The sequence below is a fragment of the Labrus bergylta genome, chromosome 1, assembly GCF_963930695.1.
Source record: "Labrus bergylta chromosome 1, fLabBer1.1, whole genome shotgun sequence".
NCBI lineage: Eukaryota > Metazoa > Chordata > Actinopteri > Labriformes > Labridae > Labrus > Labrus bergylta.
Genome location: NC_089195.1, coordinates 26,451,523 through 26,477,800, shown reverse-complemented (window position 1 = coordinate 26,477,800; position 26,278 = coordinate 26,451,523). Strand labels below are relative to the sequence as shown.

Genomic DNA, 26,278 nt, shown 5'->3' with positions numbered 1-26,278 from the left:
TAGACTATACCAGCTGTGTTCACAACATCTGCTCATCCGACTTCTTCTGGTCATTTTACTCGGGAGCTGGCAGGAAAAACAACTCAAAGGTAGTGAGGCAGATTTGACATTTGGAAGCCAAAGTTAACACGGTCAAATAAGTCTATGGAGCAGATATCTGATATCAATCAGAAGAGAGAAAGAAAAGCATTAAGTTCTCACTATAGGATAAAAAATAAATAATGTCTTATCTTTATATTACCCGGTTTAATTCACCTGTTTCTTTTCATGTTTGATGCTACAAAATTGCGAAAATACTACAACTGCTTAACACATTTTAACAGTCAAAGTGTCTGTTTTAATGGGGACATATTATGAAAAATCCACTTTTACAGTGTTTGTGAACATATATCTGGGTAACCTGAGTGTCTACCGACCCACAAAATGTGAAATAAACCCATCCAGTCCATTGTTTGTGGTCTGCATAAGTCCTACAACACAGAGAAAAGTGCTCCATTTCAAATTTGCTCAACTTGTGATGTCACAGTGGGATTCTGGTGAAAAAAATACCCTCCCCTCCCCTGGTATCTCCTCCAATGGACTCCACCCCGAGTCTAGAACAAAACTTTTGCGCTGGTCCGCCATTTATATTCTCGCTACAGAGGATTGATGTGTACCGGGAAAACTCAGGGAGGGGCTCATTGTATTTAAAGAGATACACACCAAAACAGAGCGTTTGGAGAGAGCTGGTTTATACAGGGTCACAAACCTCCTCTGGTGCTTGATTCATGTTTCATTTAGACCACAGGGGACTGTTTGAAAAGATGGAAAGGGGGTATAATATGTCCTCTTTAACTGAACTGTAGTAGTTCACTTTGACCTCATAACTGGCTTCTATTTCAATAATGAACATCATTTGATTAAATTTTTTTTTTTTTAAGAATTATCTTTTGGGCGTTTGGCCTTTATTTGTTAGGAGTGGATAGAGCAGGAAATCCGTAAAGAATGGGGAACGACATGCGGGAAAGGAGCCGCAGGCCAGACTCGAAACCTGGTGCTGGCGCTGCCCGGAGAACCACAACCTTCACACATGGGACGCAACCCAGCCTCCAGGCCATCCGCGCCCCCATTGGAGAGACAATAAAACTGTTGTTGAATGAGCATCTCTGTGGTTCCAGAGTCTTGTGTTACTCAGTGAATTAACCTGTAAATATAAAGGTGTTGTGTTCTCAGCATATAAGGAAAATGTTTCATGTACACTTGTTTTGAAAATGTTGAAAACATCGACCTGCAGCTTATAGCATAGACTTTATTCTCCCTGAAACTGACTTCGTGGGCAAGTCCTTTCCCTTGATTGTGGATATCAAGTCTCTCTCCACTCTTTTTACAATTTGAACTTTTAACTCTTTCAAAAAGGTCTTGTTTTTAAGCTTCAGGGTCATTTAGGTCAGTCTTCCCAGGGCTCATTTATGCACCATTGTCTCCTGCCTCACAGCTACACACTATTCCTCTTGTTGCAGAATAGTTTCTACTCAAACAGATGAGTTCAAAATAAATGCTAAAAAAGCATCCTAGATTTCAAATTCAATCAACTCTGATGTATTTAACAGTTTGTAAGTCATGGCAAGAACGAGATGTTTGAATTTACACGTCAAGCAATCTTCACCTCACCTCCTCTGCAGGCAATTAACTCCCTATACGTTCGACATGGCACAGGCAGTGCTGAAAAGCCAGCACATCCCACTCACAACATGCGGCACCTTTCTAACCACTGCTGTCTTCTCACGTGACGTTTTGTGTTCATGTAACTGCACACAGGGAGAAAACCCAGAGACAGACGAGTTCAGTGTATAATGAGACAACATCTGTTTGATAAAAGCATAAAAAGAAACACAGCAGGAAAGTGATATGAGAAATATTTCTTATTGAGGTGGACAGCCAGTGAAAATGAGTGATGGATTACAGTAGGAGGAGAATAACAGAACCGAACAGATCACCAAGGTTACCATGGCATCCTTCCACTCAGCTGTCGACATTTTGTGGAGGAAGAGAAGAAAAAAAACATCTATAAAGCTTTTACACTGTGTACAATGAGCTTTTTAGAATTCCATTAAGACACTATATTTTATTCTTTCTTTGTGTGCAAGTTACAAGTTCATGGCAGAAATTACAATATAAACACTGTATGTGCGCATCATGGTTGAAGTAATCAGGGTTTTACAGCTACTGTAGGGGCTCATCCACCTCCAGAATCCGGCTGTTCTTCTCAATTTTCAGGGCAGGGAGGGGGGGGGGGGGGGGGGGGGGGGGGTAAAAGGTCGAGATGCCTTCTTGCACAATTTACAACATCTTCCTCTTCTCAAACTCCTGCAGAGATGGACAACAGAGGGAGAGAAGAAGAGACACCACATGAAACGAAGTAAGATAGACAGCAGTGAATGATTTATTCATGCAGAATTCACACGGCTGTTTTTGATCCCATGCATCACATCTGCAGTTAAGGCGGGGGGGGGGGGGGGGGGGGGAAACAGACGCAGCTCCAGCTTTAGAGAGAGAGCCTGTGGTTGTTGGTTTTTATTTTTTCCTGGAGAGTGCAAATCATGTCACGCTGTACATGTCATTAAGTTCCAGTAGTTAACATTAAAACAGCTCACTTCCTGTGATTGTTAGAAGCAACACATCTGCAAAATAATTAAAACAATCTGATTTATGTGAGGTTACGGTTGCTGTGTTTATCAACACAGTCCACGCATGTGACTACAAATGAGGACGCATTATGACAGCCATTAAAAAAGGGCTGTGGCTATTTACATATTCAATTTGGAAAATATCACACAAACCGCGGGATGATAGACTATGTCGTTCCCCTCGGATTTTTCCATTCCAGGCGAGGAAAGTAACTTAATGCAAATGTCATTTATCAGGTCCACAGAACACACAAATGCTTGTGCACATGTCGGCCCCATTCCTTTGTGATCTGCGGATACCTTAAGGTCTACTGCCACCTTGAGGAGGAAACATTTCCATGATTCTGAAATGTTTGAGAAGAAGCCTCGGCCTCTCTCAACCTCGTCGTCCTTTGAAGGACGCAGTGAATGAGGACACATTTTGATGAGAGTGAGGCCTTGGTCACTGGATTTAAAAAAAAAAAAAATGCTTAGAGATGAGGTGCAGTATAAGCACATGGTTCAGTATTTAGGGACAGAGCTTTAGAGGAAATGAGGACAAAAAAAAAAAAAAAAGAGGTGAAGGGACAGGAAGAGTGGCTAAAGGATGAGGAGGTTATTTGTGACATAAGCAGACAGATGCTTTGTTGGTCCAGGACAGCAGAGTAACTCAAGGCTACAAGACAGAAATCACGACACAAAGAAAGGTAAGAGCAGAGTTCTTGGTGACAGAGAGGTGAAAAAAAAAAAAAAAAAAAGACGTTTTTGTGAGACAGACTCTTGACAAGACAAGGGGGGGTGGGTGGGTAGGAAGGTGGGTGGGGGGGAGTAGAGGTTGCCACTCAAAGAGAGACGGGTGAAAATACCAAGGAGGACTGAGGAGAGAGGGAAAAAACAAACAAAAAAAAGACGTGTAGGAAAAGCAACACATTTACAAGCTGGCAGTGACAACAGCTTTGACACACATGAAGCCTGGAGTGAGCCGCTGTAAACATGGTGTGCGATCTCTTTTCACTTGTTTGTTTTTTTTTTAGTTTTGGAATTCATTACGCAAACAAAAACTTCACATTCTGTTTGACGGCACACATCTGTCTGTTCATGTGTGCACGCCTGCTGTGCTGTGAATATTGAGCAGGATGGAATAATGCTGTCTGCTGCGACGATGAGCCACAGATATTTTGTAAACAAGTAAAAAATTCATAATTATTCAACCCTGCACATGATCGAGGTCCTTCTCAGATAAACATGTGTTTTCTGATATCCGGTCCTTGCACCAGTGGCAGTCTGGGCAGGTTAAGTAGAGAAAAAAAATTACATCACATACTTTTATTGACACTCGGGAGATCATTTTATTCCAGTCCGGTGTCTGCTTTGGTGTCGCTTGCCTTTATCAGCAGTTCAATCAGATATTAAAAGTGTAAAAAGAATGACTTCATAGTTTCATTTTGGATTTAAACTTGTGTTTTCTTCTATCATGAAGTGCACTGTCTGATTTTTCTTGATCACATTACTGTTGAATTTTGTTTCTCTAACTGTCTCGTGTGTATTTGACCTCATGTATGTGTGTATGATTGAGTTATTTGTATTTTGATGTTTTTTAAAGGCCTATTTAGAACATTTACATCTTAGTGAGGTTAGAGATGCTTTGGTGTGAGGAATACGTTTTAAAAAGCAGCATACTTGTGCCAATAGGAGTATATATAATAATAATAATTTCAAGGGCTTCACCCCAACAAAACCCAGAACCTACATGTGATTACAAATTGTTTGTTGTTGAGGCCGGAATTAAAAGCAAAACATGCAAAAGTAGACCAAGTTTCTATCAAAGTACTGACTAAAACTTGAAAACTTTTCAGCTTATTAAGACACAGATTGTTTCAAAAGGACACATGATTCCCCCTAGTGGTGTAGTACTTCAAATCGGTCTTGGTGTCAAGACCACTTTTTGAAGGTCTCGCTGTTGTCTAGGAATCGAAAGCATTTTTTCAATCTTGTCTCGGTCTCAGACTGGGTGGACTCTAGGTTTTAAATCAAGACTGGTCGAGACCACCACTGACAGGCTATTTTTCCACGTCATTACTGGGATTAGAAGGAACACGCCCCATTCTAGAACAACGAATAACTTGTTTTTTTTTTAATGACACGCCCCCTGCACACAAGATGATGATTTTTTCATGGTCTTGGTCTTTGTCTTGGCTCGGTCTCGATCCCTAAACGTCTTGTTCTTTACTTGGTCTTGGAGCACTCTGGTCTCGGGTATGTCTCGTACTCAGTTAGTTTGCACTAATTCTCACTTCCTGAATTCCTGCACCCACTCTTTAAGAGTGTCACCTTGCACTTTCAGTAAACTCAGTGCTGTGACAGAGTGAAATCAACTCTTCCTTTAAATGACATCACTTTCTTATGAACCTGTCAACCAGATGTGCGTGGGACAACACTTGGGTTTTGATTAAAAAACAAAAAAAAAAAGAAACAAGACCTGAAGCCTGTCATCATATTGTCTGCTCTTTCTTTACTCGCACCGAATTGTCAAATAGCTACAAGTTATTATTTCAGCAGAGACAGTGGCCCCTATTAACTACACCGGCAAACTACATCCTGTTTCCTCTTAAACCCAGTTGGCAGGGTGCATCTGTAATCATTATTATGATAAATATAGCGCGAGGATGTGCTTTGGGGAGGACAAAAGCATGTTCAGCAGTGTTTGTTAAGGATGATGATGTACCACTCGGGGGTTAAGAGCTTTCTGACTGTCTGGCGTTAAAACATTTCCTTGACTGGAATCATCTCTAAATACCAACACGTGTCTTTTTGTTCTGCAAAAACATTTGATGCCACACAAACAGTCTGTTTTAAAGTTACTGTGAAGGAAAGTGCAGCACACGTCTTTTAGTGCTCAGTCTAGAAATGGAAGTTATTCTACAAGTTAATGCTTGCTATGTACATATTTAAAGAAAACACTCCACTCTGTACTGTATTCAGCTAGTTATCTCTCTCAGCTGAAGTGATGATGCATGGAGCATCATTTGCTGATTTTCAACACTTATGTGGAGTCTCATGCAGGCCGGTCAGTGACACTAGAGAGATGCTCTGCAGCACCCAGACACTGGGGTCATCGTCGTTTTTCTGCCCACACACAGAGCCTTTAACTCTGCTCGCCTCTCCTACATGCTATTGCGTCAATTACAGCGATCAATGGAACTAACAGAGATGCATGAACACAAGAGTGCAGAGAAAAATGAACAAACCGCGTCGCATGTTTTTCATCATTACACACAATGATTATGAATTAAACTTCGGGAGAGGGGAAAATGTGTGTAAATCTATATTATATCAGCGTGCAGGAGTGCCGGCAAGTGCTAATGAAAAAATATGAGATGATGAATGGGTGTAATACATGCTTTCACTTTTTATACATCTTGTTAACAGGGTTTCCCCAGAGATAAACTGGAATAAAAGGGGTAGTGGCGCAGACTCCTGCCCTCGTCTTCTGCCTTTCTGTAACGCATATTAAAAGTTCTGTCACAACCTGACAATAGAAGGATCCAAAAAAAATAAAACTACTGCCTGGTAAACATCCTCACAGCTTGGTGACGAACGACTGGGCTACGAGCCTCACACCATACTTTGTTACTACATCACCTTTGCTCGACGGCTGCTCGGTTGAAGCTGCTAATGCATCGAAATAATGAAAATCATGTGCAAGGTTGACTCATGTAAAAGCTCTTTAGAATCTCATACAGCAGGTCAAAGTCAAATACTGCAGTTTATAATTGGCTTCTTGGTAATATTTGAAAAGCTTTTTTGGTTAGAAGTATTTACATTTCTACATCATGCACATTTGAATGTGACAGAAATAATTTGGATAATAAACCCAGGAAGTAAAGATGAAGAGAGAAGCCGGAAGGGGAAAAAGAGACGAACATTAGTAAAAGGAAAGATGATGGATGGTAGCATTTAATAAAAAAAACACGAACAAGAAAAACATCTGAGCCTGAAGAATTTTGGGGGGGGGGGGGGGGTTTGTTTGAATAATAATTTAAAAACACGCTCCCAGAATGTCACTATGAAGCTGAGCGTTTTATGTTTTTGTATGTTGTGAACGCAAAAGAAAGAACTGTGACTGGGAGATGACACTGAGATGAAAGTGGTTAAAGAAAAGCTTTTTGTTGACAGACACATTAAATAACGCTGACTCATCTATCTGTTCATAAAGTAACATAATTGATTTTTAGTGTTCTTAGACGTCTACTACCTAGAGATTTTTTTTCCCCACGAGGGGAAATTCTGTTTTTTTAAAGGGGCATGCTTTTCACACATGTAAGCCCAAATGACCCACATGTACAAACAGGACCAGTGGACATGCATTAGGGGAGAGACGTCAGAGTGGGACTGCTTCACACTGCTACACAGAGAGCACGCCCGAGCGGTTGGGGGTTCAGTGCCTTGCTCGGGGGCAACCCGGGCACCTCTCCAGCTACCAGACCATCTGCCATACTAGGGTCCACATCGGGACTTTAACCGGGCGACCCTCCGGTTCCCAACCCAAGTCCCTACAGACTGAGCTACTGCTGCCCCCCCCCAAAAGCTTTAGAAAACTAAAAGAGATCTTTGAGGTTGAATTTGCTGAGCATCCTGTCCTCCTGCAAATCTCAAATGTAACATCACAATTATTGAAATATCAGAAGTCCAGTATGTAGGTTACTGAAAAATCCCTTTGAGAAGAAAAAGTCCTTCATTTGACATTCTCCTCAAGTTAAGGTCTGAAAATATGCAGTAGCAGCTCAACTTTAAGAATCCCAAGTAAAAGCAGCCTTTAGCGGTGTTCCCCTTCAAAGCGTTATTATGTTAGATCATTTTTCTTGCAGGAACAAAAGGACTCACCTTGAAAATAGTGCTGCCCAGCTGTGCAGGGGACATGCTGACTACGACTCCAGCTGACTGGAGGGCTGCAATCTTCTCTTTGGCTCCGCCCTTTCCACCAGCGATGATGGCGCCGGCATGGCCCATCCTGCGACCTGGAGGAGCAGTCAGCCCGGCGATGAAGGACACCACGGGCTTTGCATTGGCACCCTGGACAGAGAGGAGGAAGAGAGAGTATAATGAGGTGAAAATGCACACACACAAAAAAAAAAAAGCGAGGAGCATAAAAGCAGATAAGACGCAGGAAGGAAGGGAGCAAAACAAGGTGGGGGGATTAAAATAGGGAGAATTAGTTTTCTGCACCTACATTTCATCGTTCGTTCATTAGATATTAAACAGCCAATCTCTTCCAATTACAGAGCCCCAGTGGTAACAGGCTTGTCTAAGCGGCCATCACTGTCTCAGCCTGCATTATTAAAACAAAGGGTCAATCAAGCCATTTAATTGCATGGGTTGGTGTATGACCAGATAGGGGCTCAGACTCCTGCCATTTCATATCATCTCATTTCTGAGATGGTAATTAGTCATGCAGGCACTGATTAGCTCAGCGCCTGTCTGTGCTGCTTGCTCGTTGATGGATGTTACGTTCAACAGTTAAGATCATTGCCAAGGTGAAGAGAGCTAATATTTCATCTTCAGCAATAGCATCGCATCCAGCACAAGAGACAGAGTGTACACCTGTGTGTGTGTGTGTATGTGTGTGTGTACCCCATACAGCAGCTAATAATTCATACTTAAGAATAGCATCCTTATTGTAGAAGATGACTTTGTGTATTCACAAAGGTTGTGGTTTTTTCAGAGATCGAATGTGGCGAGGTCCTTCAAAAGACCCTCACGTCTTCTGCTATTTCTGACACTGGCAGGAACAAGACAGCAGCAGCTCATCTAAACTCGGGATGACTTTAAATAATTAAGAGTAGCAGGCCGTATCTCAGACAGACAAAGATGTTGAGGACCTTGGCTGGAAACGCACCACTAATGAGACATTAACACTTAGCGCCGTTAACGTCAAAGTGAGCGAGAGAGATGGGAGACCGACTTTAAAGTGCTCCAAAATATGTTCCAAGCATCTGTGCTACGTTTTGCAGAAGTGTAAGCACAGAACAAATTAAGCAGCAGAACTCCGCTCGGTGTTCAGGAGTCGGATCACGTCCTGAATAAACAAACCACCCTCATGTGAATCAAGTCTTAAATCTACCTCAAACGAAAGGGGTTTAATTACTCTATTAATCCCTGCCTCCCTTGATACTAAGTGCTAACAATGCATACAGGGAGGGGGAGTCATACTATCACTCACTTCTCCCCACTTTTTTTTTTTTGTCTTCTGCTGTTAGCAGTTCAGATATATTACCTTAATTATGAGACCAATAGGGTAGTTCCCACAGCTCCGAGTGCCAACATGACTGGAGGAACGCTTTGTTTTATAAACACAGAACAGCCGGCTACAAGGTGAAGAAACTGTGTTAAAAAAGCTTTCAAAAAAACAAAACAAAAAAAAAGCCTAATGGAGACACATGTACACCACTATAAAAGACAAAAAGGTACGACTAAAGCCGGCATGTGTGCGCGCATGTGGAGCTTACAAACACGCCTCGTACTCGCACTTCAATCTGCGTGTCCGGTGTTGTTTCCGTAGAATTACAAGGGGTTTAGTTAAGCTCAAAAGAAACAAGCTGGTGCTGGAATAGAAGACTGAGTGTGTGTGTGTGTGTGTGTGTGTGTGTGTGTGTGTGTGTGTGTGTGTGTGTGTGTGTGGGGGGGGGAAATCAGTAACCCCCCCCCCCCCCACGGTTGCTAAGGTACTCCGACCTACTTGATATGCATGAAGCAAAATTGTAATATGGTTATTCTGTGTAAACCTATTCCTGACTTCAGAAAGCCTGTGAGGCAATGATAGGCAGACCCTTTGATACAGGTGACTTTTAAACCACATTACGTTGGCAAGAGTCGCAGACACTGATGAAGACGGAACCTTGAAATATGCCCCGCATCATAAAATCTGACAGCAGAACCGAGAGGGATGAATAAGGATTTCTCTCTCGAAATTTTGCAGAATCAAAGCAGCGGTAGATAAACAGACAGCAGTAACTCGACTGTAACACTGATGCATACAAAAATCAATACTTCTACACCTTCTGGTATAATATGGCGTTCCTCAAGTAGGGGTTCAATATATCTAATGTTGCATGACACAAATCAATCATGACTGTGGACCTTATTTCCACTGAGCAGTGTCTACTTAATGTGTCCAGTGTGGCAGAATTTGTCAAGTTAATGTGAAATGCGACGTCCTAAAAAAAAAAAAAAAAAAAAAAAAAGGATAATTTTCTCAAATGGCTTCTTTCCTATGAGTGATGGTGTCATACATGGACACACATCTCTACGATAAAGTTGAGTTGATCCCACAAGTGATTCCTGTTACCTGTTAGAACTCTTCTCACTGGTTTGGGGGAGGCTTGTGGTCTTTCATTTGGATCATCCAAAGGCTGACCCCTGAAGCGTGGGTCTGATAAAATTAATAAAGATGAGCTAAATACCACAAAAGTGTTGCTGAAGCTTTTTGACCTCTTCCAGCCTTTCACTCTCCATGCACCCTGGTAGTTGGTGAAGTTGTGCCAGAACACCCTACTCTGCTTCTTCACTGTTAGGGAGAGAGCAGAGTTTGATTTTTGAAGACTTAGCACATCTGACAGTAGACGATCTGCTGAATATTTTTTTTGATCGTGCTGGATTTTAACAAATATTTGCTGTTTTAATTTGTTATTTTATGTATTTTCTACATAGCTAAGTCAAGTAACTTGTCATATGTTTGTATGTACTTCTGCACATCTTAATGAGTTCTCTCCTGGTTGTATAAAGGTTCAATTAAAAAAAGTAGGTAAAATCAAACACCGTCGTTGTGATGTTAAGAACCAGTTTTGCCTGAGATTCATTCTAAGACTACTTGAAATTTAACTTAAACTGAAGCTTTGATTTAGTAAACTAATATATGATGATTTGTAGCCTGATTTTTGGTTTTATTTTATTCTAATTTTAGTACTCTTTTTGCATCCATGAGAAGGACATTTTCTCTTAGAGAACAACTTTATTTTGTTTCATCTTGTCCGAACCAATCTGTAGGTTGGGATGTATCCGTTTCACTAACTTCTGGTAGACTCGGATGTTGTTTAGTCAAGTCTGAAATGTGGGAGGAGTTTGGATCTGGAATTTGCAGGATGGATGGACTGTGTCTTACTCAAGTTATCAGGCATCTGGGGAGTCCATCAAATCCAACCAAATCTACAGAGTCTTAAAACGAAGGTTCTCTAACTATTAAAAGGTTTAACTCACAATAAATCAAACCATCACAATTGTATTTATCCCAAACTTTAACCCTTGTTTCTTTCACGAGGAATAAAAGGTTAAAGCAAAATAAAAGGTGAGATTTAGAAGTCTAGGGGCTGAAATGATCTGAGCAATGCAGTTATGAAAAGACCAGAATTGATACTATTAACGACTATACTTAAAAATGATGTTAATGCAAAAGCTAAGAGCTTTTAAATCCCCATTTGTCCTCTAAGAACTGTTAATACAAATCAACAGTGATCCAGTTCAGAGCTAAAAGTTCATATTATTGGTCAATTAAAGAAATGTTGCTTGTTGGAAAAGATGAATACGCTGTCAATATTTCACACAGCAGCCGACGCGTTGGCATATTCTACTTGATCAATAGAGAGGGGAAAGAATTGTCATCAAGTTTAGGTCTTCACAGTTTGGTAGGATTTATTTATTTTGGCTGAGCTCACCTGCTGCTTGCTCCTTTGCGGTATAGAGTTGTGCTGTGCTTTGCATACAGAGAAAATTCACACAGGGGAGCTGCCCTGGGTTTGGTGTAGTGGGGGACATGAATTCTAATTAATTCAAATCAAGCAAAGTTCAGTTTGCTCCTAGAGTAAAAACAACGTCTCCAGAATTCACAAAAAAAAAAAAAAAAACGAGACATAGCCAATTCTCTTGTGTAGTATTCTATACAACTGACTTTCCACGGGAGATCTGCAGCTTACTCTTAGGCTGTTTTTTTTTTCTTCCCGTGCATGTGTTTCATTTGAACTGTCCCTCGCTGTCAACACTCTGGTTGATTTGGTGGGTGGGGGGTGGTGGGGTGGGGGGGAGGTGTGTGTGTGTGTGTGCGGGTGGTGGTGTTGGAACTTTATTTGTTGAGTGAGAGAAGTTATTCTCCTGAGACGCCAGCAGGAGATTTGCATGCATTAAAGGAGCCGAGGGCAAATCAAGTCCAATCCTCAGCTCAAGAGAACCACAAGCACAACCACAATACACACACTGAAGTAGACCACACATTCACACTGAAAAATTAAAAATCATCTTCTGCAAGGAGCAAAACTAAATTAAAAAAACCCGTCCAGACACAGACCAGGTTGCCTACACAAGCCAATCATCACCTCACAGCTATTAATCACATGTGGGCATAGCTAAAAGTTCAGTCCTCGTCAACACTGCAGATTTCTCAAACATGCCCCCTGAATCATCCCTTCATGCCATCTGTCAGGCTTTGTCTTCATCATACAGAGGGAGACAACTAAAGAGAGAGAGCCTGAGGCTGTGATCAAAAGGCAAACACTTTCATAATTCCACCTTGTTCTCAATGCACGATGGTTTCCCAGTGTTCACAGCAGATCTCAAACCCTCAGAAAGCTAATTCAGAAAAGAATAAATATTTCATACGAACAGATATATCTGCCGAGGTGAAGCGCCCAAGCCGAGGATATTACAAAGAGAGCGAGGTGAAATAATGGGTGTACTGTGTGCTATCTCCTTACAGAGTTGTGCTGTTTGAGGTACTCTGCTGCGTTCTCCTCGGCGTTGCCTCCGATTTCTCCGATTAGGATGATGCCCTCCGTCTTGGGATCCCGCAGGAACACCTCCAGACAGTCTATGAAGTTTGTACCATTGAATGGATCCCCGCCAATACCTAACAGGAGATAAAGCAAACGCTCGTTGTATGCTCAAGACTCCCGAACAATCAATTCCTGGGAATATGGGAGGATCACGTGGATGTGGAATAAGAAGCAGGGTCGTGTCTGAGTCGTTCTTATCTTCACAAAAGTACTTCTGGGTTCACTGTGGCTGCAGGAGGAGGGGCCCCGTTTGAAATGTTGCAACTAACCATGCTACTGATTCCACCTTTAAAAAGGTACAATATGTAGAATTTAATAAGAATGTTTACATTAAAATATCTAAATTAATAAAAGATTGACAAAACCTGTTATTTTTTGTTGTTGTTGAGTTCTTACATTACCTCAAATATTTCTAACAGTAATCAAAGCAGAGAGAACTCCCATGATTCCTCGCAAGCCTCAATGTCATTTTTTTGTTATTGTTTTGATTGACAGCCCCCTGGTGGTGGAATATACATTCTGTGAGTTTCTGTGAATTTAATCTCACATAATAAGGAGTCTGAAGGCCAAGGATTTAATTATTTTCCAAAGTTCGAAATTACAAGGACTTTATTTTTAATTCTTTGGTATAATGTTATACTTGACTGAGATTATAAGAACCACATTTTTACTTTTTTAATTCAAAGGAACTTCAAAGTTTGTTAAATGGCACAACCACCTTTAATTCACCATGATCCCTGAGTGGTAGCTAAATCATGCTTTTCCTTTCATATCGCTCAAAGGGACCAAAAGTCATTTTAAAAAATGACACCAGAATCTAGGAAAGTATAAGTAAGCATACACAGGACACTAACTTCAAAGACAATACATCACTGGTGTTATCGGATGAATTTAAAAAACCTGGACACACCGGGGGGGGGGGAGAGAGAGTGACATGAATAATAATTAAAGAAGCACATTACTGGCAACAAGGATGACGGTGATTTTAAATAATGTATCAACAGTCATTTGCTGTAGCCTCTAGGTCATACTCAGACTTAAGAAGTCTCCAACAGAACCACCAATAAACCTTCTTAATGAACTCTACAATATTTAATACTGTTGCCACGCTGGCTTTATGAAGTCTGGCTGGAGGACACTCTATAATTAAAATGTCTAAATAATAATGAAGCCAAGTTGTTTTCAGTTAATTCCGGTGTCCAACCAGCCCTTTAATATCGACTTGCTGGTGGCAAATATGTCGGGCCAAAGGAATTTGTTTTGTGTACAAAAGTTAATAAACATTTGCAGGATATCTAGAGTGTGTGTTGAAATTTAAAAAACAGTTGTTCTGAGCATGCAAAGCAGCATGAAGAGATCAGAAAACATGGTGCATGGTGGGGGAATCTCAACCAATCATTTCAATTAAAATGACAACGAGGAGCTGCACATTATGGATTCGGTTCAGTTAGTGAGCTACAGATTTGAAGACAGCCTACTTCACAGTAATATAATGAGCCAACATGTAAATCAAGGCTGCGAAAAAACAGTGCAGCAGACGAGTAAGATAACAGTAAGTTTTAGAACGGTCTTTGAAAGTTGCAGAAATGTCTAAATTACCTGCAATTCATTTCAAGAGAGATTTAAAAGTAGGCAAAGTTTCCACTTGCACCTGAGCATACTTTTCAGTCTGTTCAAGCTCAATAACACCATTCAGGGATAGCAGCGACTTCAGTGCTCACAAGTGGAAGGATGGTGAAATGTTGTCGAGTGCCGCTTCAATCACAAAGTGTCTGATGAGGTGAGCCTGTCGGATCACACCTTCTCATTTCTCTTTAGTACAAGGCAGTTTTTATCTGTCTGCAACATTATTGAAAGCAAAAGTATAGAAACAACTATTTTAAATAGAAAATATTTTTTAAATAAAGATCAAGTCAGTAGCTTTTTCCTAAAAATTAAATGCAGACTTATAAAAATAATGCCATGATGGGCCTCCATACATGTGTGGTGGTGACTGTGTCTGCAGAGAGCCTGACCTGTACATGGATTTTGATGTTTTGGTTTGTTTTGGTTGACATGGAACGTTTCTCGTGGGGAGCTGGTGTGTTTCCTCCAGCCAATGACAGCGCAGAGGTGAGTTTAGTAGTGGGTACAATTCAGTGATTGGACGGGATTTAAATGCAGTGAATATGAGGGATGTGGACGTAGCAGCAATGACGAGGAAAACATAATTATAGTGAGGCCAAACGCAGCTCGTTTCAAAACAAGGGTAAACCTTGTCTTGGCTTCTAGCTGGGGACGCAGAGTTGCTCTGCTTTCTGTTGATTAGGCAGACACCAAACACCGGCAGTTAGCTTGTGCTAGTGTGCGGTAGCTTGCAGTGTCGCTACAGACAGTAACGTACACACTACCTCCTGCAGTGAGTGTGCGCTTCTAAGGGTGATGAGCCCAGCAGGATGGGAGAATGTTGTGTTTACAAGCGGCTTCAATCAATGCTACTGACTCTCACTTTAAGTTGGTATGTAATGTTGAAAGCCTCGTATGAAGTTAACATTCTGCCTACCAGCCAAGTTGAAAACATTTATGATTAAACGATTCTTCACAGCGAAGAGGGGGAGCGATATTTCAGAAAAGATTTGTCTCTTTAGCTCAGACTTACCTGTTGTCTGCCAACCAAAAGAGTAGTGTTACTGTGTGCTATAATTAAAGTCAATAAAGGTCATAGGTCACTCACCGACACAGAGAGACTGGCCCAGGCCGACTTGTGTAGTTTGGTGCACGGCTTCATAGGTCAGTGTTCCCGACCTGGACACAATGCCTGCAATCAAAGTTAATAAAACACTTTATAACAGCAGTTTTTGCAAAATCATAACCAAACCACTTCTCCAATCAAGGGCAATAAAATGATAGAAACGGCAGCTGTCATTTTGTTTTCCAACTTTGGCTGAATTGTTGCATCCTGACAGCGGAAACAAATGAGATCATTTCACATCACGGTGCTGTAGCAGCTGGTATGTTTATGCTTTGGGAATGATGACAGTTGATGTAGTTTAAAAACAGACTTCCTGTGAAGGTTCGCTGGTCAACAGCAGCACACGTTGCTTATCAAGCTGACAACAGCAGAAAAACTCAATCGAAGACTAAAGCACAGTTCAGTAAAAAACTTTCAGATGTGAGGAAAGTTATTAGTATGGATTTTTATCTTTTAATTATTTCTCATCAATCACACTTCAGTCTTTTAAATAAAATGTTGTCGGAGAGGTCAGGAGGCGAGATTCTGTTTTTGGAGACTTACAGTTTAACCGGAATTCAGCATTTAAAAAGGATAGCTTGTATTTTGGGGAGCGGTTATGTTGCGCGCCCCATGTACAGAGGCTGGAGTCCTCGTCGCAGCAGCTGTGGGTTTGAATCCGACTTCATCCCTTCACTGCATGTCATCCCCAACACTCTCCGACCAACATTTCCTGTCTCATCTATTAAAGGCAAAAGGCCGTTTACAGTGCCAATTCACAACTTTTCAAAAAGAGCAGGTCAAGTCTTGACTCTTTAGCCGTTTTCACATATGCACTCCTGAAAATATCTAGATCATTACAGGAGGACTGCTCCCGATATTCTCTTGACCTGGCTCTTCACATATGCTCCTCACAGCGGGAGACTATCCATGTCAGATGGGGGAGGGGAGGGGTCTCCTCAGGTAAGACGTGACAGGAAAATAAAAACGTGGAAGTAGCGGACGAAGCAACAGAGTCCGCTATACAATGCTATAATGAGAATATTTGCCTTTTCATCAATGCTACCTGAAGTTTAACGGAATCACAGCATCAACAAAAAAGTGAAGAACACACTGAAAAACAGAAATGCGGACGTTCAATTATGTCATAGATCATAGTGATCATAGGCAGACCATCAATGCACTGACTCCAGTCACAGTATAGAAACGTCCCTCCCCCCTCCCATTGGCTCGAGCTGAATTCTCTGGATAATATCCTGCTGCGTTCTCACATCAGCCCACTCAGACTTGCTGCAGAAGAAATACTAGGAGGTCTGGCAGGAGAAACTCCAGGTGACGTCTGAACGAAAAATGTGGCTGTTTGTGTTCACACATACTGCTCCTCAAGCAAATATCTGGAGTTTTTTAAGGAGTGTGTGAAAGCCCCATGTGTTGCTTTATTTCCAAAGACCCAACATTAATCCACCATGATCCCAGCAGTTTTAGCAACAGTAACAGTGGCAAAGAAAAAACTGCCTTTTAACAGAAGAACACGACTAATGTTGAACAGCCGTCTGCTGCTACTGTGTTCACTCCAAAAGACAAGGCAGGAAACCTCACCAATTCTTCCTTTCTTGTGGATGTGCCCTGGCATGATCCCAATCTTGCATTCACCAGGCTGCAAAAAAAATATTAACGTAATATTTAAAATTCAAATAAAAAAATATTTACAATCACATAAAACTTCTGCTTTTTTTAATTATTTTTTTATCTCGGGAAATCTTCTATCACTTGTTCCCCAGCTGAACCTGAACTCGCTTTACGACTCTTTCCACTGCAGGAAAGTTTTTCTTTATAGAATGCAGTAATCTATTATTTAGCTTTTCCCCTACTCCACGAGTTCACTTTAAATAACCCAGAACAAATCTGATGAATATTCACAGCATAAATCCCCAGGAGTAAAGAGAAACTTCTTCAACTTTTCTTTGTCAAAATGAGAATTTAGCCATACCCCCAAAATCCAGGAAACACTGGATATTCAACCCATGAAGTTATCATTATTTATCTGTACTACAAACAAAGAGAAACACAACAAAGAAAACAGAAAACAGCTGCAGAAATAAATAATTCAAGCGTTTAGCTGCCTCTTCTAAAGCTAACAATGCTAATGTGTGGCATCTGTCAGCAGAGAGTGGGTGTGTGTGTGTGTGTGTGTGTGTACTTACATTGATGACTCCTGGGCAGTTGGGGCCTATGAGGCGTGTGGTGCCCTGGCGCAGCAGCTTATGTTTGACTCTCACCATGTCCTGCTGGGGGATGCCCTCAGTGATGCACACCACCAGAGGGATCTCTGCGTCGATGGCCTCAATGATGGCTGCTGCCGCGAACGGAGGGGGAACATAAATCACAGTGGCATCGGCCCCTGTGCCATCCTTTGCCTGAGGCGGGAAAGCAACAAAAAATAAAAAGACGGAATAGAAAAAGGTAATGTTGGTGCATTAAAATTGGAGAGCCAAAAGTTATGAAATAGTGCCACCTAATGTTTCTTTAAATACCATGTGTAAAGATTCACAGCCCTTCTTCTCTGCAGCACATTATGTCAGCTCTGAACATAATTTGGAGATTTGTAACACTCACAGATAGATAAGGTTATCATACATACCTCTTTGACGGAGTTGAAGACGGGCAGGCCGAGGTGCGTCTTCCCACCTTTTCCAGGGGAAACACCTCCGACTAACTGGGAGCCATAGTCAAGAGACTGCTGACTGTGAAACGTTCCCTACAAGGAAAAGAGGAGGCAGTGTGTGTATGAGTGTGTAATGAAGTGGGGGTACAGCCATTTCTGCAGCATCAACCTTGAGATATCATTACAGACAGAGAGGAAGGAGGAAATATGCTGCCATTCAGGATTAATCACCTGTGCAGCAGAGGAAAGGGATGGAAAGAGAAGTGAGGATGAACTTTTTTAAGGGGACGCAGCTACAAGTTAAAAAAAAATATATATATATATACACACCAGCAGTATCTGATGAATCGAGATTAAAAGGCTGCTGACTGATAATGATGTTTTGAGTTAAGTAAAGTCACCTTGCAGAATAAAAAAGAAAACAAAAACAGCTTTAGATGTGATCCTGCACTGATGTGAAATGTTTACAATGAAAGATGGTTGACAAGATTGTGTGTGTGTGTGTGTGTGTGTGTGTATATGTACAGTTTGTGGTCCTGTGTGTGCGCACTACGAGGAAAAGGTGTGTGGTGTGTATGTGTTGTATGGTAAATAGACTTCAGTTTGTAAAATGCTTCTGACTACTCAAAGCACTTTTACACTGCAGGTCACACCTACACATTCACACACTGATGTCAGAGGTTGCTATAGTAACTAATCCCATTCATACACGTTCGTACGCCACCGATGAAGCAGCAGGAGCGACTTGGGGTTAAGTGTCTTGCCCAAGAATACATCGGACATTTAGCTGCAGGAGCTGAGGATCGAACCCCCGACCTTCCAATTAGGAGACGATTGACTCTACCAACTGAGCAACAGCTGCAAAATGTGCAGGATCCTTTTATAAATGTGTTTTTGGATTGAAAATGTGTTCCTAAATCTATTTGAATGAGTTTGCATGTGTTTATTTTTGTCTTCTGTGAAGCACGTTAAGTTGACATTTGTATGAAATGTGCTATACAAATTGAATTAAGTTGAATTAAACAGTCATCACAACACATTTTGTCTGTTGCAGGGACGTTTCTTGTACTTCACTAAGTTACCTGAGTTTTAATGTAAACTTGAAATGACAAAGGTTTATAAATGTTCCTGATTTGAGAGTAAGTCTTTATAATCTCAGACTGTTATTACTTGTGTTCTGTGGTTGGTACAAATATATCATAACCATTAGTAAAGAAAGAAAACTAGATAAAGCAGCACTAAATAACACTAAAGGAAAAGGAAAGTCATTTGGTTGGAGAATCTTCAGAGTGAGTCTCACATGTTCTTTCCTGTGAAAAACGAGTGCATTGCTGCAGTGTAAATTGATTTTCTGCTGAACACATCCTATCAGTCTGTAGTCCGTTAATTATTACTGAAGATGCTGAAACAATATAGATAAAGCAGCCAAGGGTCATAACTACAAGTGCAAATAAATGACCCCCCATGTAAAAATTAAAACTGGCCTATTAAAAGGAATTAGAAGCTATGAATCAGCAGTTTTCTCCTAAATGAAATATACCCCTTAACCTTGCTAACTTTGCTGCTTTTTTTGCCCGTCATTATTATCGCAAATGTTAGGACAATAAATTTGAAAAATGGCTTGCTTATCGGGCCAGAAAGACACCCGAATGTGCACCCAATGGCTCCCGCTTCATTTCTCATCCTTTTCTAATTATCCGGAGTGTTCACTGGAACTATATTTAACAACCTTTTATTATGTTGAAGAGAAACTAGAGGATGAAAAATGGAAAGTGCATTGAGGACGGAGTGGGGGGGGGGGGGGGGGTATAAATCTGTAAAGTCCACGTTTCTGGCTTGTTGTACAGACTAGCCAAGATTTTTTATTCTCCTTGACTGGACACGGATCAAAGTGAATCACCTGAGCTGTTTCATGCTCTTGAAAAATAACTTGAAGGATCAACAAGCGTGTACACAAAGGTAATATTATTTTGTGAAAGAACGGTGCTCTAGGGTGGAAAAATGAAGGCAGAGTGAAACTCTATTTCACCCAATCTATCTGCAATGATACAAAACGGATTCTCCAAGGACAACTTTTAGCAATTACAAAGATATTAAGTGGATCATGAGTAATATTTCGAACTTCACTGAGTGAAACACTTTCATCTATACTCAACATTTATTCCATTCTTATCATTTCACCTTGTACTGTAATTCAGGCGTTTCTCTAGAGATGCTCTGATTGTTAAAATCAGGTCCATTACCAATACTGATGTTTAACATAACTATCACAATTTTTCTTCTATAGTCATTTTACTCATGCTTTAAAGAGCCCATATTATGCCCTTTTTGGGGTTCATATATTTAATCTATGTACCTTCTAAAGTATGTTCACAATAGCTAAAGTTAAAAAAAAAAGTGTCTGTTTTCATGAACTGCCGCTCCATGCACCGGCTCACTTCTGACTCTCTCTCTAAGGCTCTGAAGTGCCCACGTTCAGAGTCCCCGTGTGTGCCAAGTCTGATCCGCCCCTTTTACCATATTGGGAATGCAGCCACTGGCTCTGTCCGAGGGTAGCATAAACATTAGCACCTTAGTACTACTGTGCTACCGCAGGCTACGGTATATCGTGGGCGTGCTACAGAAGTTAACGGGCGTGCAACATGAGCTGCAGGGCTTGCCACAACGAGCCAATGGGCTTAGATCAGTGATCTCACACTGACAATGACGTCAGACTGACAAATTTTTATCGAGGGGGGCTAGAACCGAGCGTTACATGTGGCTAATGCTGCAGCTAACAGGAGGACGTAGGAGAAGCCGCGTTTTCACAGACTTTGAATTTTTGCACATAGATGTGCCTAAACATGCACAGGACACTTGGAAAACACACTAAAGAGCATATAAAACCAGAAAAAGCATAATATGGGCCCTTTAAATACCCAAAGAACAGAACAGAATAGTATAGACAAAAATACAATAGAACAGAATATAATAGAATTGAACAAAACAGAATAGAAAAGAATAGAACAAAAGAGAATACAATAGAACAGAATAGAACAAAAGATAATAGAACAGAAAATAATAGAACAGAATAGAACAAAAGAGAATTTTCCTTTCGCAGAGGAACAGAATAGTACAGGTATATCAGGATTTGTGTGATTTTGGCTTCAGAATCTGCTTTGTAAGATGTTAAAGATAGACGAGCAATAATAGAGTTAGAACAGACAAAATACATTTGTAATTACAAAATTTGAAATATGCATCGTATAAAAAAATACACACTTTCTAGGAAATATAAAAGGTTTGAGGTTTGTTTGAGACCATAAAAAAAATATGTGTTCTTGCATTGAGAGTTTTTCACATCAGTTAATGCATGTGAAAGATGTTTCACATCTATTATCATCATATTTACATGTCTGTTTGCAGAGAGAAACAGAACAGACCTTAGATGGCAATGTAGAAGGCCGCTGAGGAATATTTCCAAGTCTGAACTGATGGTAACCGATAGAGGATATTATACGTTGCATGGTTTGAAAGCTTCTAAAAAGAACTGTAATTTGGGGTTTTACAAGAGATGGAAAATATTACAAATTGTACATGTCTTCTCCCATGCTAATAAAAAGGAAGTAGACACAAAGAATGTGTGAAGTGTGTGTGTGTTTAGTAAGGAAAAACTATGAGATTTCACAACAAGCGTAGAGTTATCTGAAGCAATAATAAAGTAAACATGTTGTTATGGGTAACTGTAAGGGTCAGTACAAACCTGCTTCCCTGTGAAGCCTTGGCAGATGACCTTGGTGTTCTTGTCGATGTACAGGTTCTGTCTCGACGCTGTATAACAGTGCCTGACTCCACACTGCTGCACTGAAAAGAGAAAGTAACGCGCTCATTCTAGGTGACACATCCATGCGTTGGTCAATATTATCCAACAAAATATAGGCACAGAAAACTCCCGATGCATTTGTTCAGCAGTCACAAAGGAGTACATGTCAACAATCCTGTGACAACAGAGTAAACAGTAGGTGGTTAAAATGAAACTGCCTATTCATTTTGCTTCCAGCTGTGTTTTGGTAACTTTCACTTTACTTCTGCAACAGCTTGAATTTCCTACTTCTTTTTTTTTTTTTTTTCAAACTCTATGGCTGACCTTTATTGCACTTGGCATCACAACCACACACAGTTTTTCTTCGATGTCCTTGAGATATTGAATTATTTAACTAGAGCTGTTTGCTTAACCTATGGAGCCGTCGATGGACGTTGTCAACAGATGAAGTAAAATGGAACATATGGAGCACATACCCACCGTCTCTGTCGTTCCCAGAGCATTTCCATCATGTTTTGAATATTGAAGCCATCTTACATGGAATTTGGCTTATTGTCAATGTCAGGTAATAATGATGCACATAAGAGTAACTTTGCAATACCTTTTTTTTTTTAATGAAACTTGGGGGGGATCATTTTGATCATACAAGTCTGATTATATTTCATCAGAACTTGTAAACCTTTAAACAAAAAGCAGAGGTATTTACATGATGTGAGTAGGAAGCTAAAAAAAGACAAGACATTGAGTCTAGGGCTGGGAATCTTTGGGTGTCTCTCAATTCGAATTTTGATTTGATTGAGAATGTATTTTCGATTCAAAACGATTCTGGATTCATGATTCAAAGTCTATTTTTGAATTAGTACATACTTCAGGATCTACTCCAGCCATCTGTGAGACTGGATGAATTTGACTACATTTCCCAGTGTTTTCGGAAAACGCTCACAGGGAATAATCACCCAGCTTTGCATTTTTCTGACTCTTCTAACTCAGTTTTTCTCATGTTTACAGTGTGGCCCAGTTCAATCACAGCTTCTATCCAATCTGTTTCCATCAGCTGCAGGCAGCTGTTTTCAAATCCCCAGCTTAGACACAATATAGCAAGTAGCAACACAGATTCGTGTCAAAGGGCAAGTAAGGGATCTCTGTTTAGTTTTATTTCTAATGTGAGACAACTGATAAGACAAAGGCTAGATCTGTTTTACAACAACCTCACCCTATAGGTCAACCGCACAACTGCACAATATACAAACACCGGACAGATATTTAACCTGAGAGTTTCATTTATTTTTAGGTCTTAAATCAAAGCTGCTTTTCTTTAAATTCATTCAGAAGAACATTCTGTTATATGCATGCACATTCATATTTCACTGTCTACATTCAATCAGGGATGCATTTTGTAAAAAAGGTTGCCCTCTTTTTTTAAACTTGCACCAGTTACCCAGGTTAAAGTAAAAATAACATTTCTTTGATGAAATAACCAGAACTAACCACTATAATAAAAGGCTTACATTTAAAGCAAATGAATGATTACTTATTTAATATTAAAAAAACAAAAAAAAAAAAGTCTTTATAAATAGGTAAATGAATCAATAAACACTGCAGAGGTGCCCTTGAGCAAGGCACCGAACCCCAAAACTGCTCTGGAGCGCTTGCTGTGGGCAGCCCCCTCACTCTGAGACCTCTCCATTAATGCATGTCCATAGGAGTGTGTGTGTGTGTGTGTGTGTGTTCATGTTCATTAGACAGAGTGTAAAATTGAAAAAAAAAATGAATTTCCCCTTGCGGAATTAATAAAGGATAAATTATTATAATTATTTTATAATCATTTAAGGTTTGACATTTTCACTAAGCCCAAAACCAACATCGACCAGGCAACAGATTACTTTGGAAGTTTAATTCATTTCATTAAATCTTTAATACATTTATTCCAGAAGAAATTAAACATTAGCTAATAGCCATAAAAAAAACTGAAACCAGACTTCATTCAGATTTTGCTAAGAAGGGCGGACTATAAACTACATCCATATCCATCTAAAAAGTAGATGTTAAATATTCAAATAGGTTTGTTTATTTCTATAACAACCTTGATTACTTACACACACACACACACACACACACACACACACACACACACACACACACTTTGAAGGTCAACACATAGATGCATAAGAAAACATGTTGATAAAAACACATGGGCTCCTAACAAAGTGAAGTAGCAGCTTTCACCCTCACAGACTGAACTTTGCTCTTCTTTCGGTGCCTTACTCTGCACAACTTTGTCAAAGGCACTGTGCAAAGTTCAGTTGCTCACTTGTGTCGTAACTTATTGACAAATACTAATAAAGCATTTTTTTATCTTGGAAAATCCATTGATGCTACCCATCTCTCATGTCTGTAAACACACAGGTTGCAGACAGACTGGAGGAACAGCGACTTAAGCTTACTACCAACACTGCTGAGTAAATACTTAACATGATTTACTCAACCAGCAACAACCGGGCAGAGTAAATGGACAGGCTGCATTTGGTCAACGGGACATGCAAGGTCAAAGATCGGCACATGCTCTGCCCTGGGAGCAGGCTAACATGGGGGGTCAGATTTAAACGGGGCGTCCCTGGTGAAGCTAGCTGGCTGGCTAACTGTCATTGAGATTTAAACAGCTGAAGTCAGTCGGCATGCTAACGTGGCTAACTAGCCTGTATGCTAACTGACAGCAAACCGAGGCAGCTTTAGTAGCTAGTGTTGGATCGTCCGGAGCTCAGTTGATATTAGAAACACAGCAAACGAGTACACGTCTAAGAGACACACTTAAAAGTTAAACATTTTACGTGATAAAACATTAAATTAAGTAAAATACTTACAAAGCAGCCTGGCAAACAACCTGCTGTGAGACATCTTCGGTCATTCACCAATGACAACCAGCGGATGAGGACCCGACACACGGAATATAGCTGCCTACACATATCCCCAATTAAATAGTTATTTTTAAATTAGTTAAAAAATATATGTATTCCTGTCACCCACTGGTCTTCAGGCTTCTGCTAAAGACAGTGAGTGCTTTTTGTCCTGAGCAGTTCATTCAACACATAATACAGATATTGAACTATTGTTTAAGGCAGTACAAAGGATGCCTAAACGTACAAGGACTTTTGGGTGGTGTAGTTCTCTGCAAAGTGAGTCAAAAAAAAACAACAACAACAACAACAACCTTTCAGCACTAGAGGGCGTATTAACCACATAATGAATTTAAGTAAATGTCACTTAAGATAGAGTGTGAACATTTCATTAGTTTTTACTTTGGCAACTGCGATTGAAATCAATTACTAATCTCAAAGTCACACCACAGGGCTTCTCTAGAAATAACAAATCTGTTATGTTTTCAGTCAGTTGAAAAAGATATATAGGCGGTAGGAATGTGCAAACATGTTAACATGTGATGGTTTCAGAGGGCAATTCAACCAGCAAAAGTTGTCAAGATCTTATGTTTGTCTATAGTTACATACATACTTTTTATGAACTTTTTTTAAAATAGTAGACTCAAGGTTTGCTCAACATCTCTGTTGAAAAATTATGATTGGGCTTATTTATGTAATTGTTTATTCTGGGATTATTACAATCTACAATTCACTTAGCAGACATTTTTATCCAAAGCGACGTACATCAGAGAGTAAGTACAACACAAGAAAGGATCTAGAAAAAAGGGGAACAATGTCAGTAAGAGCAAATGATCAGCTTTGAGTCTGATTGGACACACAGGTGCTGACAGGAAGTGACCAGAGGCAAAGCACAACATTGACGGCAGTTCTTGAGAGCTCTAATCAGTATAGAAACCATCTTATAAGTCGTCGTTATCAAACAAAAACCATCGTCATTACCATCATCATAATCAATATTACATTTAGAAATTAAAACGAGGATGAAACATTAGGAAGGTTATTTGGATACCGTTTGCACTAAGATATTTCAGCAGATTTTTCCATCACATGGTTATAATGTAATTTCCCTTTAATATTAATGAGAGTATATTGTGGCTTAAAACAACTTTTACTTTCTCTTTGAGAATATGTTTAGAGTAAAAAACCTCAAGCATTTTAAGAATGTTCGTACTTTTATAAAGCACAACTCTACATTATGCTACTAAATATTTGCTCAATGCAAACATATTTCGGGAGAACCAATGCTCGTCATCTTTGCTTGCAAAGGGAATATTCTTCTGATAGAGTATCCTAAGAAATTTCACTTACCGTCAGTACCTTATAATTGGGTTTCAGGTCATGTCCTTGAGTCTACAGGCTTACCTTGAAGCTGAACAGTTGGAAGTCTGAGTTTCCCCTTTTTATTTCATTGAATGTTATAGTCAGAAAAAAAGATTTGTTGTGTTGTGGATTCACCTATTTCAACCTCCAATAAAAAGCTGAAATAAACACATGTAATTAGGCCACTGAAAATGAAGCAAGCTTTTTTAAAAACAGACACTTGAAGTCGGAAATATAATTGATGAAGCTTCAGAAAATCTATGAATGGATACCAGGAACTAAATAATATGAACAGCATCTGAAACATTTCTGCAACAATTTCTGTGTCTTTGTGTTTTGCCTTCCTACGTTTCAATTATAATAATTAACATTTATGTCAGGA

The 26,278-nt window shown here is 40.1% G+C and overlaps 1 protein-coding gene across 1 annotated transcript; it reads right to left on the bottom strand.

Annotated features, from left to right (window-relative positions):
* Positions 1 to 1,883: 1,883 nt before the first annotated feature.
* suclg1 (succinate-CoA ligase GDP/ADP-forming subunit alph) lies at positions 1,884 to 24,594 on the bottom strand. The gene is made up of 9 exons (XM_020643858.3): positions 24,502 to 24,594; positions 21,581 to 21,681; positions 17,815 to 17,931; positions 17,378 to 17,590; positions 16,773 to 16,830; positions 15,177 to 15,260; positions 12,386 to 12,537; positions 7,530 to 7,718; positions 1,884 to 2,346 (listed from the first exon to the last, which is right to left on the bottom strand). Exons 1-9 carry the CDS (start codon positions 24,533 to 24,535, stop codon positions 2,320 to 2,322), a joined length of 975 nt encoding a protein of 324 aa, XP_020499514.1. The 5' UTR covers positions 24,536 to 24,594; the 3' UTR covers positions 1,884 to 2,319.
* Positions 24,595 to 26,278: the final 1,684 nt, after the last annotated feature.